The sequence below is a fragment of the Ailuropoda melanoleuca genome, chromosome 16 (assembly GCF_002007445.2).
Source record: "Ailuropoda melanoleuca isolate Jingjing chromosome 16, ASM200744v2, whole genome shotgun sequence".
NCBI classification, from domain to species: domain Eukaryota; kingdom Metazoa; phylum Chordata; class Mammalia; order Carnivora; family Ursidae; genus Ailuropoda; species Ailuropoda melanoleuca.
Window position 1 is genome coordinate 36578717 of NC_048233.1, and position 14930 is coordinate 36593646.

Consider the following 14930-nt stretch of genomic DNA (forward strand, 5'->3'; position numbering starts at 1 on the left):
ACCTACTAGAATTGGTTTTATAAACCCAAAGAGGTAACACATATAATGTCTGATAGAGTGCCTGGCACATATTACAAGCTTAATAAAGTGCTATTACTATACTGTTAGAAGACTGTGGTGTAATTAATTCTGATATGTGCAGAATCCAAGAATCCCTGACACAGACTAGGTATGCACGGTTTGATGAAATCAGTGTTCATTAAGATCTTATAACCAAGAGCACGTTCAGTCACAGTATCAAAGGTGGAACTACACTGTGGTGGGACTATAAATCAGTACACCCCTTTCTAAGAGCAACGTGGCCACACTATCCAAATGAAAAATGTGCATATCTGAAATTCAGTGTAAGCGCACACACACGAGGTTCACAGAGCTAAGTCACAAAGGGTGCTCAGTAAAACACTGTTTCTAATAGCCAAAACCTGCACAGAATTTCAGTGTCCATCACCATGGGAACATGATAGAGCCATTAGAAAACAGAACATGGACATTAAGATACAACTTCAATTTATTAAGGAGACTAGAGATGCAGAGGTTTACAGAATAAACTTCATGTGCTGGGAGCACAATCTGTGAAACCTATTTTCCTGGAAACAATAAGCATTTTTGTAAATGCACTCAAGATTAAGGAAAGATACACAGAACTTTGACAGTTCTCTCCGGATAAAAAAAATCAGCTTAGGAAAATAATGGAGTTTTACATTAAATACAGTTGAATTTTTAAAATTATACGTCGAGTGTATATATAATCACACAAATTCTTTTAAGGGGAAATAAAAACTGATTGGCCAAGATAGTCTACTTCTAGGAATTAATCCCCAAAGAATCATCTGAAATGGGATGCATCAATTTATATACAAAGATGTTCACATCAGTCTTATGCATGTTAGTACAATTTTTATTTTACTAATTTATTTACATTAGTAAAAACAATATTCCAACAGCAGAGGGTTGGTTTAAGCAATGGTACCATATGTAACAACAGACTACTATATAGCCATTAAAAATCATGCTGTAGAATTTTTATTAGAATGAAAACTTCTAAATACGGCATTAAGTGAAAAGGATAAGTTACAACATAGTCATGGGCATCTGAGCAGCACTGTTACCTTTAAATGGTAGGATTACAGGTGATTTTTCTCTTTTTGCTTTTCAGTTTCTTCCCTCTTCTACAATTTTTTTTAAGTTTTCCTAATTTCCTACAATGATTTTGTAATTAGGAAAAAATGCTATTATAATATATGTTTATAGCTGGCTCTAAGCTTGCTTTACAGCTTCGAATTAATGTGACTATGGTGCTACTTTGGTACAAATCCAAAAAATACTTCAACATGGGCTTGGAAAGAGTTATAATGAGGTAAAAGTCACCATTTCCCAAGAACCTGAATAATAAAATGTTAAAGACACTTTTTTTGTTTATCAAAAGAATTTATTAGAAAATATTACATACTACATATCTGTTTAAGAGTATTGTTTCAGTAGACAGCACTCCATCCTCGTACTACAAACAACGTCTCGTGGACCACGGGGCAACCACTGTGCTTCTGAAGCTACATCTTTTGGATGGAACATTCAAACAGTACACACTGTGGCCATTTAAAGGAAGATAATGGCGAAAATGTGGTAATTACTGGGGACAAAAAAATCAGAAAACTTTTGGAATGTTAAAGTAGTAAGTAGCTACTTTTAGTCTCAAAATTATAGGCATCACTATAGCCTAAAACATTGGTCAATGTGAGTAGTAAGTTAATGGGACCAAGGATTCAAAGGTCAAGTTAATACTGAACCTTAAGTAACGAGAAATCTGTAACCCCACATAATGTTTTTAAGTTTGTGGACATGCAAAATTAATGTAAAATTCTGAAAAAGTAAGAATGGGGAATGTTAAAGCATTGTTTTTTGAACATAAAGCATGCACTTTCTAATACATTAAGTATTTCTAAGTTTTAAAAGTCTGAATTCTAATCCAGTAACATTCTTCATTAGCATTTTAAATGCAGTCTAACCAAGTACCCCAAAGCAGATATGGAATACACACTTGTTATTTTCAAGAAATGTGGAAATAACTCATGGCGCTACTACCAAAGATGTGAGACTTTTAACTCTGGACCATACCACCTAGTTTTTTCTTCAAAACTTTTAAACATCTTTGCAAAGCTAAATGGTAAAAGCAGATTTTAAAATGTAACCCTACTCCCAAACATCACTGAAAGAAAATGTAGGAAAAGTATGCCCTGTGTGATTAATCTTCTTAGGCAATTTGCTACAAAATTTTCAAAGTGTGAACCTACTTTAACTGAAAATAGATTGAAAGTTCACACAACTGTTTCTAGAGTTCAAAACAAACAAATGAGGAGGTGTGTGTTGATATTTAAAACAGTCTTAATATTTTATTAGAAGAAATATACTTCCAAACTTCTTTCCCCTTCATATCTAAACACAAACTTTAATTAAAATATATATATATAAATCAGTAGAATACCATATTACAAATGCCCAGAAATGCAGAATAAAGATCAAGAACTGCTTGGAAATATTTCTAACACTTTTCGGATTACATTCATAATCTAAAGATTATGAACTAGCACAATCATTATTGGGGCCAATAATTCAAAATATTTGCCTTAGCAAAGCTAGCACCAAGAAAGTATTATGCACATAAACTTGAGAAACAGATCATCTTTACTTCATAAAAGCACAGTTCTACAGAGTATTGCTCTCTAGTTTAGCTAGTAAAAGGGTCAATCTGTCTCACTGAGGCATACATCTTTCGGAGCCATTAACATCTTCTCCGAATAGCTTTCCACTTACTTGGTATCTACTGAAAACTGTTACTGGAATGAAAGACGGTTTATCATGGATATAACTCATTTCTTCTTCTAAGATGCCAATTAAAATAGTGGCTCTCTAACACTTCGAACTTACCTTTTGTAAAAATTAACATATTCTATCATTTAAAAAAAGACAATCAAATCCCTAGTCCCTGAAAGCCTAATAACCAAGACTCCATTATTGAATTCTTCTCTTTCCAAAACACAGGTTTTAATGTCTAGAATTTTGCAACATGGTTAATGGCTACCATATGGTCACCTAATTAACACTTTATTCACTGTAAAACATTTGGAGACTTCTCAAGTGTGAAAAGAATTTCATTAATGATTAGATAGATGAGCAACTGAAAGCCACTGACTTTAGTTCCATAATTCTACCTTCGTCCCAAGGAAGGGGAGGGTCACTACTCAACAGCAACTCTCCAGTTGGCACAAGTAATTTATCATTTCTCAGACAGGTAGAAGATACCATGAAAGAACATAATTTTTACAAAGTCAACAAACACTTTTTCCCAACTGATCTTCTAAACTCAACAGTTTTAGACTTCCAAAGTTGTAAATCCAGCAAATCAAACTGCTTCATCTCAACTGGGGGAAAAAAAGGCACAAAAGAAAAACAAGCAGCATAACCTTTATTTGGTGATACAATAACAGTGTTCCAAAGTTTTGAACACTGAATTTTACTCATGTGATAATCTGTTTTCTATCTAGGCAATTTATTCTGATGTGTGCTTTAAAAATACACATTAGGAACCCTGCAATTGGTATATTCTATTATTAGAAATATTTTTCATGGTAATACATTATTTAACTTTCTATAATTAGAGGGAAAAATCATAAAGATCATACTTTATTTTTAGCCTGACAGAATAAATGTATTATATATATCTTTTCCAAAACCAGTGCACTTAGAAGACTCTAATTTATGCACCCCATTGTTCAAATCAAAAAGCTGTACATCTTCCAGTATCCACACTATAACACAGTCCTAGTAAAAATGCACACTCCTTTAACCCTTTTACTTTCCCTTGAATTTGCTTTTATTTTCGGGAGGAGGAAAGGATAAAGAAGTTGCAGTGCAGAACTATATTTATTTAGAACAAAACTTTATATTCTACATTAAAAAAAATAATTTTATCAAAACCATATTTCAATCACAGTTATGTATGATTTTCAGTTAAAGGTACATGTTGAAATTGCACTTTGCAGATATCTTGATAGTGTCCTTTTTATAGTGCTCCCCATTTCAACCTATGTTTTTTTCGGTAGACACAGGTTCTTCCAGAGTTTTCTTTTGGCTTCCCTTCCGTGAATATTTGTATTTGTCTACATAGGCTTTAACCAAATTTGCCACTTTAGTAGAATTTACTTCTCCACTCTTACTATGACAAACCTATGAAAAAAGGAGGGGGAATATTTTTCTCATACTTAAAAGGATTTCAGCAAAATGGAAAGGTTTTTGAAAAACCACCCCCAAAAGATAACCAGACATTTTTATATTTCATATCTCATATGAACTTATTCAAAGGTGAAAAAGCAGACAAGAATTAGAAGCTAGTGCTTATTAATTAGACTTAAGCATTCCTTTATTAAAATAGAGACGATTCAAAACAATACATACATAACTCTGCTAAAGCTAGAACTTACTTTATCTACTGCTTTCCGTACAATCTCTTTATATTCTTCCTTGGTGATATCTTTATTTTGGTAAAATGGCTTAATGGCCAATTTTACCTCCTGTGCTGCTTTTTCTTGGATCTGTAATTTCTGATAAGAGGAAAAAGTGTAATTATTATTTGCCCAATCATATACTTTCAAAAAATTTCTTCAAAAATATGAAATTGAAAACGCCACACTTTTACATTATTGTGAGAATTCTTCAAATACTAGTGTCATAAATACGAAAGTTATTTATTAACACACATACCAAACATTTCTAAAAATAATCATGAAATACTACCAGTAACTCACTGGACATCAACATATGTAGAGAGAATCCTTCAAATAGCATTGGGATTTAAGACTATCAACAGAAAATTCCCTTTACCAGTTATACAAAACAAAACTGTTACTTTTTCATCTTTATCATATACAGAATATGTAGGTTGCTCTCAACCTTGAACTTGCCTTGTCTGTCTTCGAGCTATCTGCGCTGGCTTCCACTGTAACACTTACTTTGCTTTCTGTCAATTTTACAGCAGCATTAGAGGATTTGCTGTGACTTGATGACGAAGTATTACCAGAACTTGGTCCCTGAACTGTTCCCAAATTTCCTGGGGCTGCTGTTGGAGCAGGCAAGACTGGTGTACTCATGTTGTTACTTACATGAGAAGCACTAGGAATACCCTGTTTTGAAGAATTATCATCAGTTAATGAATTACTTATATTCAATGAAGTCTTTCAGTCATTTATTAGAAATTAAAAAAATTCAAAGTGAGTCAACCTCAGTACTTAAGGAAAATTCATATTTCAGGTCTTGTATTCCTAAAGGACTCTGAAGAAAAATGAGTAACGTTCTTAAACAGAGACTATGTAAATATGTTCAGTGACTTTTAAATTACACTTGCGAATTGTTCTGACACCACCACTAAAAACAAGAAGGAAAAGAATAGCATTTAAAGAATAGGATCTTTCCTGAAACGCTCTTTATGAAAATTAACTAAAGTACGTGCCCCCACTTTAAAGATGGGAGAAAAGGAAACAGTGCAGTCAAACTGGCTTGCAGAGAGCTGACAGGGAAAAAAAAAAAGATAGGAGGTTCCAAATTCTGGAATCCTATTCCCCTTATCTTCCAAGTATACACTGCTGTTAAGATTCTAAAATCTGTGAAACGTAGGCACAGAACTCTAAGGAACACAATGTTTACAAACTACTATTCAAATTTTCTACATGTCTCAGAGTCAATTCTTTCTTTTTAGTGTGGTAGACTCTGTGAAAATGAAACACAGATGGTAATGGATAATGGACAGCTTTATCTGGCATTTGTCCCAACAAGACAATATAAGCTTCATCACAAGTTCCCACCCCCTTAAAAGTCCAATAAATTAGAGAATTATTTTAAAGTACCCACCAGTTGATTCCAATTTGGCTCATAATTTGATCTTAACATGAAAAAGCAAATCTGTTTGGACATCAACAACAGTATATATTTAATAATTTACATTCAATTCATGTTCTTATTTGAGGGGTGGGAGGTTTGAAGGACAGTGAAGGGAACCTATGAAAGTCTACCATAAACCTAATCAAATAAATAAATGTTTTTGGATGTCAGGAAGCCCTTTCTTGCACATCTGTCCCTCACAGTTAAATGCTTATAATGGCTATGTTGACTAAACTTTAGATGCTAAAAACGTACCTGCAGTTGCTTTCCATCTGGCTGTGAAGCAACGTAGCTGACTTGTTGGCATGGTGGGGGAGGGGGTGGTGGCGGTGGGAGTCCCTGAGATACACCGGTAGGAGCAGCTACCTGCATGAGAGGCACGCCTGTGTGCAGATGCAAGGGCAGCTGGGGGTGAACGTTAAACGGACTGCGCTGGATGTTCATCAAAGGAGCATGAACACCCACTGGATACGGGAAGATATTCATAGGCTGTTGTGCACTCATCTGTTGCTGCATTACATTCATTTGTGGTTGCATCATATTTATAGGTAGCTGAGAACCATCTCCATGTTGGTTTGTTTGGTCTTTTAGGTTAGAATCTATCAAAAGAAAAGAGGCTCGTGAAAAAAAATCATACTGCAAACTTCTTTAGCCAGAGAAGCAAAGAACCACTGGTTATAGTAAGATTAAATAGCAATGAACAGACTCCGAGCACCTAAACGAATCTCCAATCGTTAGTTTAATCCTGCCATTTCTAAATAATGTGGGCTGATTTTCTAACTAAAAAAAACACTCAAAATTATTTTTAAGAATAAGTTCACATAACAACATCTGTCGACATTAGCAAAAAATCAGTACCTCAAGAAATTTGCTAAAGAAATAATCCTATAAAATTTAATTAGATTACTAAATTAGAAGGTTAACCATTTTTTAAAATCTTTAATAGCTTTTTTCTTGCAATGTTCTTAACAAGAAAAGCCAAGAAAAGATAAATCGTTATTAGAAGATTAACTTATTTATACGAGAACAATGATCAAAAAAATCCAGTGCGCACGTCTGAGATAAATTAAATACAAGTTACATCCTGCACAAGAACATACCAAATTCTTCTGTAGCAAACTGTACTTACAGTACTTAAGTCTTTAGCAAGGTGTTGGGGGGTGTGAAAAAGGCAGTAAACATTAATGTGTAGATCTATCTATATAATGCAAAGTGGCCTGTTGAACAGGGATTCAATTTAACACCATAAAACTATAAACACAGATCATTACAATTCATATAAATGTTAAACTTATAATCTTTCTTCAAAAAACCCCCAAAAAACAGTGTTACTAAATAAACAGAATATGTTACCTTGTTCAGTTGTTTCCTCCTCTTGTCTCATCCATCCAGACTGTGGACCTGAAGAATTCCTCCCTCGTCGTGAATAATAGTTTTGTACATCTGCTGGAAGAGTCTTTCTCACAGCCCAACTAGATGCAGATGTCCACCCAGATCTATCTGCTGGCGTATCAAATGAAAACTCTTGCTCATTTTTCCGCTTATAGGGCTGCTGTTCCACAAATTTGAAAGACTCATTCCCTGAACTATTTGAATTCCCTGAGAGGGGTTTTCGGTTTTGCCACCGATTTTCACTTTGATCTGCGTAGGCAAAACCACCTCTGTAAGTGCCCCTGCCACGGTTACCTCTACCACGGTTAGACATCCAACCTGAACCAAAGTTTTTATTCCAAGAATTCCCTGAATTTTCATTTCTGTTTTCTTCCCAGTGAGAATCTTTTAATTTTTCTGGATTCCTGGTCCTTGGATCAGGCCCAGAATTTATTTTTTCTGTTACCCAAGTGGGACAGTCATTTCTGTGTTTGTCAGCAGAATTTGGATCATCAGCATCTGGACTGTCATTTTTTTCTTTTCTTGTATTTTCAGTCTGTTTCTCTGGATCATTCTTCCTGTACCGATCATTTCCTCGTGGACATCTCCAACCATCATTTGCCCATCTTTCCTTCCACCGAGGAGAATAAGTGTCCCTCTCATTTCTACCAAATGATGAGCTCTTAATTTTTGCTCTAGATCTTGATGGTGACCTAGAACGAGATCTGGATCTAGACCATCTTCTGGTTCTCCTCTCTCGATCTCGATCTCTCCTTGGCCCATCTCTATCACTTTCTCTTTCTCTGCTCCGGGACCTAGATTTTTCCCTTGGGGAGGAATCTTTCACTCTTGACTGAGATCTTCTGTTTTCTCTAGAAGTGTCTCTTTTGGGGGAGAGTGATTCAGATCTTTTGCCTTCCCTTGCACTATCTCTTTTTGGAGATCGAGACTGAGATCGTCTCCTTTCTCTTGCAGTATCCGGTTTTGGGGACTGAGAACGAGATTTTCTACGTCCTCTTGCAGATTCCTTTTTGGGAGATGGTGATTGAGACTTCCTGCCTTCTTTTCCAGTTTCTCTTTTGGGAGATGGAGACTGAGACCGCTTCTTTTCTCGTGCAGTATCTTTGTTGGGAGACCAAGTTGTAGATGGGGAGTGAAATCTAGATCTTCGGGTACGAGGCTTTTTGGCTTTCTCTATCACATCTACTGGGCTTTCAGATGGTTGAGATACAGTTTCAGCTTTTCCATTTGCAGGATCAGAAGATGGCATATTATTCTGAGAACTGTACTCCACAGAATTTTCATTCAACTGTTTACTATCAGCATTTATAGAAGGTTCAACTTCAGATTCATTCTGGTCACTGCAAAATGAATCACATTCCATAGGTATCGTTTCATTATTGTCCTCACTAAAATGCTTCTGAATTTGTTCAATATGTGTGTTAGGCAATTCTGTAGATCTGGGATGTTCAACAGGAGATTCAGTCTTTTCTCCTAAACATTTGTCTAATTTGGTGTCAAGATTATTTTTTAATAAATTATTTTCAGAATCTTGAATACTAGTGAAATTTTCATTCTCTGAAGTATCACATGCTGCAATTATTTCTACATCTTCAGTTTCAACATGCCCAAGCAATTGAACCTCTGAGCTCTCTATGGATTTTTTGCCCACTGTTTGCGTAATTTTACCCTCAGAAGATTCTAATTTGGGGCCGTCTACAAGCTGTGCTGTTTCTACTGTGGAATCTTTATGATCGCTAATTTCTACTACAGGACTCTCTGTAACTTGGTCTTCATTAACCACTGACTCTGCGTTGTCTGGTGACTCACCTAAGCTCGGTACATGTTCGTCTACTTCAACTTCGGATCCTGAGCACGTAAGAAAATCATTTGAACACTGATCTGTACATGTATCCGCCTTTACCTCTGATTCTGAAGGTCCAGATGTTTGGTCTTGATTTTCTAATGGATCACCTCCTTTTACAGAAATATTTTTAGGAGTCTCACTATCTAAACATAAAACATTAGCCTCTATACTTATATTCTCAACTTTCTGAATGTCCTCTTCCTCTCCGACTAGCACAGGAGGATCCTGAGTATGAGACTCAGAATATGAAGGTTCCACTGCTTCCTCCGTATCATGGTTCTCATTATGTTGCTCACTTTCTTCTACCCGCTGCTCACTGCAACTTCTCAAGTCATTAGCAGACTCATTTTCTACATTTGCCTGCACAGTACAACTGGTACTACTTTCTACATCTGATTGGTGCTCTTTCTCTAACACAGGTGGTGTGTCAGATTCTGCTGTTTCTTCATCTACTGAATCACTGGAAGATGATTTTTCAGGGGGAGGTATAGAGGAGCTCCGAAGTTTCTTTTTCAATAAAGGTGGTTTTCTTCCTCTTCTTACAGACTTCCGTTTTGGAGGCTGTCTTGCTTGCTTTTCTGACGCAGCTGAAGAGGAAACACTTACAGATGGATTGCTGTTATCTGGGGCATCACACCCGGAATTATTTGATACTGGGGATCTCTGAGACTGACTGACTGTTTCAGCTCTCGTGTTACGTGTCGATCTCCTTGTAGGAGTTGTTGCTGCAGGTTTTCGTCTTGTTCCTCTGGTGTTTGATGTACCAGAAGTTTGCTTCTTCTCTTCTCCTTCTTGAGTATGTGCTAATGCATATCCCTTGCAAGAGGTACCTAATAATATATGTATTTTAAAAAGTAAAAAGTAAGTATATGTTTCAATAAAAGAGAATCATTTGGCTTCAGGTTATGTTACCATAAAATAAATGTCTATAACAGAGTGAAACAAAATACACTTATGAATCAAGTTATGAATAAGTGCATAGGTACTAACATCTAAGTAAGAGCAGGTATTTATCAGGTTCTTTTAATGCTACTGAAATGAATTATCACAAGATTTGAATTCTTGTGGGCAATTTATACGGAGGAAAAACCAGGAGAAAATATGTTTGGTTTGATAACTACCACTGCCTTATAAATAGGTATTAGCTAGGCAAAAAACAAGAGAAAACAAGTTATCCACAAATATATAAAGACTGAAACTATTTGTTCATAATTAATAGGAGATTAACTTCTAAAGATCTACATTTTGGATACTGAAGCCCTAAACAGAAGGGAGACGACTAACCAGTTCCTCAAAGATGTGAAGATGTAATTTCTTAAAATAAAAAAAAATTTCTACTTGGAACAATTTAAAAGTCAAGTCACTGCCCAAATATTTACAGAAATATCTAGGACTTACTATCTCTACCTTATTTTATAGCTTTTCTAAGTCATTAACACTCACTTTCTGGATACTGAAAGAAACCAATAATAATTTTTTAAAAACTAGAAAAACATTACACCAACTTTACCAAAATTTTCTAAAGATATGGTACTTGTTGGAAAAATAGTTCTTGGCAACACAGAAGAGATGAGAGGAAGCACTTGTGTTTCAATATTCCAGGGTATAAGACCAATTCTGAAAATTCAAAACAAAATAAAGACATTTTTGTTTAAATGGTTTAAAAATTATACCAACAATTTAAAATTATTAATTTCCCAAATCAGGTTAGCAACTTTAAAATACAGTACACTTAAATTAGTTTTTGCCAAAATAACTAAAAATGTAAACTCAAGGTTACTCATTGTTCAAAGATGGCTATCAACTGGCTGCAAAGAAAAAACCCTTAAAAGCATATTTTTCTGATAAATTAATGGCAAAAGGAGATGAAGGGCAACTTCACATATGTGTTTCTCATTTAAATAATTTAATGTAACATTTTGTCAAGAATTCTTTTAGCTTCTGTTTTCCTCCATTCTTTAAAAAAAAAAAGCAACTTGGATAACAAAATGTATAGATAAATAAAATGCACAGATTTTAAGTATACAGTTTGATGACTTCTGACTAATGTATAAATCTCTGTAACCACCACCACCCCCAACCAGAGTGCCTTCATGTCCCTTGCCCCTACCCCTCTCCTTTTCTGGGCAACCAAAGAGAAAATTTAGCCAAGTTAATCAAATCAAGGTTTTAAAGAAATCAGCAAGGTAAAAGAGAAATCAGTCCATGAATAAATAACTTAACAAAACTTGGAAACAGAACTGTATCACCTGAATTTGAAGCATATCATACATACATGGTTATATTTTTTGCTACATTTGTTTTATAGCACGTATCAAAAGCAAAAACATCAAAATAAATACATTTTTTAAAAAGGAAAAAAAAGAACTGATCTGTTGTTCTATTATATTGTAAAGTTCCTCAATCTAAGAACGATGGCTCTTCAAAGCTCCCAGTGCCCCTATTACATTTCTGCATCCAAACCCAATCCACTCTCAGCTTTTTTCTGATTCATATTTGTTCAGTTCAGATCCCCTAATTTAAAAACAAAAACTACTTTATCAAATATAAGGTGAGATTCTGGAGTAGGAGGAGAAAAGCTTCAAAAACAATGTGCAACTTACACATACACAAAAATGTGTAACTCTAAGATTTCACATTATATATATCCGGACTTCCTAATTTCACCTCTACTTTATATTCCACTGTCATTCCTAGAGGGAAGGCCCTATGCAGAACTATATACAGCGTTATATAAGATAAAGTTGTAACATTACAGGAATGACAGTGGCAAGGACCTCAATCTTTATGTAGGAACTTGATTTAAGTATATATATAATATATCTAGCAATGCGACAGTAGCTTTAGGACTTAAACTAAGAAAGAAAGGACTACATTATAGAAAATCATGAATGTCAGGGCAGAGTATAAAGACTTGGTCAAATAAACATTGAGAAGAATCTTTTGGAGAGGGGAAATATCATGACCAAAATAGTGTGTCAGCTAACAGCACACAGGTAAGATTTGAAAGGATGAAACAACAGAGGATGACAGATATGAATGCTATTACTGATAATGAATCTTATCATTTTGGTGCTCTCCCTTTTATTTTTTTTTTAATTTAAATTCAATTATCCAACGTAAAGTACATCATTAGTTTTTGACATAACGTTCAACGATTCATTAGTTGCATTAAACACCCAGTGCTCATCATCACATCACATGCCCTCCTTAATACCCATCACCCTGTTACCCCATCTCCCTTTCTGCAACCCTCAGTTTGTTTCCGGGATGCAAGAGTCTCCCTTTTAAATGACTCATATATCTACATTTATTAAACAGATAAATAAAGGTACTTTTCAAGGAGTTCTTTAAACAGCAATCCTCTTTAGGCAGTTGAAACACCAAGATTAATTTGCACAAAACTTTCTCAAAAGCACAACTATTGATTAAGATACCTCTGTTACTTAAGTATTAATGACATCTTCTGCTCATGTTAGCATGTAAACACTGGTAAAAAAAAAATTTTTTTTACCTTCCAATTCCAGGTGATGTATGAGGAAACCATGACAATTCCAATTCCTGTCTCTTCTGCCTAATCAATGCACTCATTTCATTGATCTCTATAAATTCTGTACTAAAAGATAAATTTTAGACCTTCATCAGAATACCAGGTATTTAAGTTCAGCATAACACCTGGGTTATATCATGACAGCAGAAATTTTTGTACCTAGCATTACAAACCACATTTAAAAGAATAAGAACCTTTTTCTAAACACTTTCAATTATGAACTCATTACTAATGTAAAACTACAAATCAAAATTCTATTTATCTGATCCATAAAAATAATGCTTGAATTTATCTTAAAGTGACAGAATTTTTAAAAAGTCAATTCGGAATAATACCCTTATTAAGGAGAGAAAAAAGCAACACTATTTTCTATCCCATGAACCAAAGCTGCAGCAAGCAGTCCCAGCAGAAATTGTATCTGCAACAGTTTCCTACCTGAAACTAAGTTATAAAAACAAAAGGAAAAAATAAAGGAAGGTACAGTTCCTGTAACAAAAATGGGTGTAGTTCAACTTCTCAAAAGGCTACTCAGATGTAATTGTTGTCTTTGGTACCCTGAGCCAAGCTCTAAAATCACACAATCTTAACCTGTCTTGTTCGTTCAACTAAAGCCAGGTGATTTTAAAACCCCATCTTAATCTTCAAATTACACAAATATTTACTTTGTATCTACATGCCAGTCACTACAGATTCAAAGACGGCTGGGTCTATTCTAAAAGGATTCTGCTTGATTACAATTTAACAAGGAGCCTACTTCTCTCTCCATCATATAAAAAGCCTGTATACAGCAATTTATTATCAATGAAAACAAATCCACTAGATCACAGGCAATCACTGCATACTAGAGAGGGTCACAAAATAGCAGGTCTTCTCTTTGCTAGAACTAGTCTACTTTCCAAAAGAAACAAACAAAAAACAACAAAGTAGGCTTTCATGTTTGAGCCAGAACTTAAATTTTTACCAAAAGTTAATTATAATAATGAAACATCAAGTACAACAAACACATAAAGTAGAAAATACTAACCAGTAAGTTCTACAGGTAAAAGAAGATTCTCCAGTATGACTACTAGAAGAAAACATACTGGAGAAAAAATTTCTGAAGCACTGACTGGTACACTGATTTGATCTTCGAGGCTAGAAAAGTAAAAAGAAGTTAGTGAAACAGCAAACAAAACAAACCTCCATAATAACTGTTATACTTAAATATTTTGATATATCTGAGTTATAGTTATGTACTAAACAACCACACAGTGTTATTATTTAAAAGATTTTTATTTGAACAAACCTTATTTATCTTTATTGTTGCATTTTTCTTTCCTTCCATTTCACTGTGTGTAGAGTTTCCTGTACAAAGACACAAAAAGACTCACTTAATTTTTATTTTGTTTTTATTTTTAAGATTTTTTATTTATTTTAGAGAAAAAGAACATGCATGTGAGCAGGGGGAGGGCAGAGTGAAAGGGAGACAATCTCAGGACTCCAGGCCCAGCACAGGGCCCTACACAGGGCTCGATCTCACGCCCCTGAGATGATGACCTGAGCCAAAACCAAGAGTCGGATGCTTACCAACTGAGCCACCCAGGTGCCCCTTAATTTTTATTTTAAAACCAGTCCCCCCTACCCCACGCTCTCGCTCAAAAAACAAACAAAAAGCAATAAAAACAAAACAAAAAAACCAAAAGGGGCACCTGGGTGGCTCAGTCAGTTAAGCATCTGACTCTTGATTCCAGCTGAGGTCATGGTGAGATCGAACCCCATGTTGGGTTCTGTGCTCGGCGTGGAACCTGCTTCAGATTCTCTCTCCCTCTGCCCCTCTCCCCACCCCACTCACTCTCTAAATAAATAAATAAATACATAGTAAAAAATAAAATAAAAAAATAAAAGATTGTAAACCAGTACTAATACTAGCATATACGGCATACTGATAAAAGGAAGTTAAAATATGTAGAAAAGCTGCACTTAAAATAAAGGTACTTGCATTTGTATAATTTTTCCAAATGCTAATTTTATCTTGTTAAGCTGTAGATACAAAGAAAATTTAAAAAGCCACAACACAGAAAATTGGTGTGAAACATATAAGTGCTGTGGCTCAGAGCATAAGTATTAAAATTCTAGTCAACATCTTCTGGCAGCCTATGCAAACTTAAACTACCTTGTTACAAAAAATATATACAAGATGTGAAATTATGTAATATCAGTAATGCATTGAAT

At 34.9% G+C, this 14930-nt stretch overlaps 1 protein-coding gene across 4 annotated transcripts in view; it reads right to left on the bottom strand.

The window, feature by feature from the left end:
* Positions 1–1407: 1407 nt before the first annotated feature.
* The window catches only part of SCAF11 (SR-related CTD associated factor 11), a 78229-nt gene continuing 64706 nt past the window's right edge, over positions 1408–14930 (bottom strand). For 3 of the 4 annotated variants that reach the window (XM_034644959.1, XM_034644960.1, XM_034644963.1), the window contains 9 exons: positions 14005–14063; positions 13744–13853; positions 12684–12785; positions 10680–10786; positions 7285–9999; positions 6187–6530; positions 4959–5177; positions 4479–4598; positions 1408–4224 (listed from right to left, as the gene is read on the bottom strand). In XM_034644959.1, the coding sequence (XP_034500850.1) occupies positions 4078–4224; positions 4479–4598; positions 4959–5177; positions 6187–6530; positions 7285–9999; positions 10680–10786; positions 12684–12785; positions 13744–13853; positions 14005–14063 (3923 nt within the window). In that variant the 3' untranslated portion in view covers positions 1408–4077. The remainder of the gene's footprint in view (positions 4225–4478; positions 4599–4958; positions 5178–6186; positions 6531–7284; positions 10000–10679; positions 10787–12683; positions 12786–13743; positions 13854–14004; positions 14064–14930) is intronic. The other variant, XM_034644961.1, reaches the window with a different exon arrangement.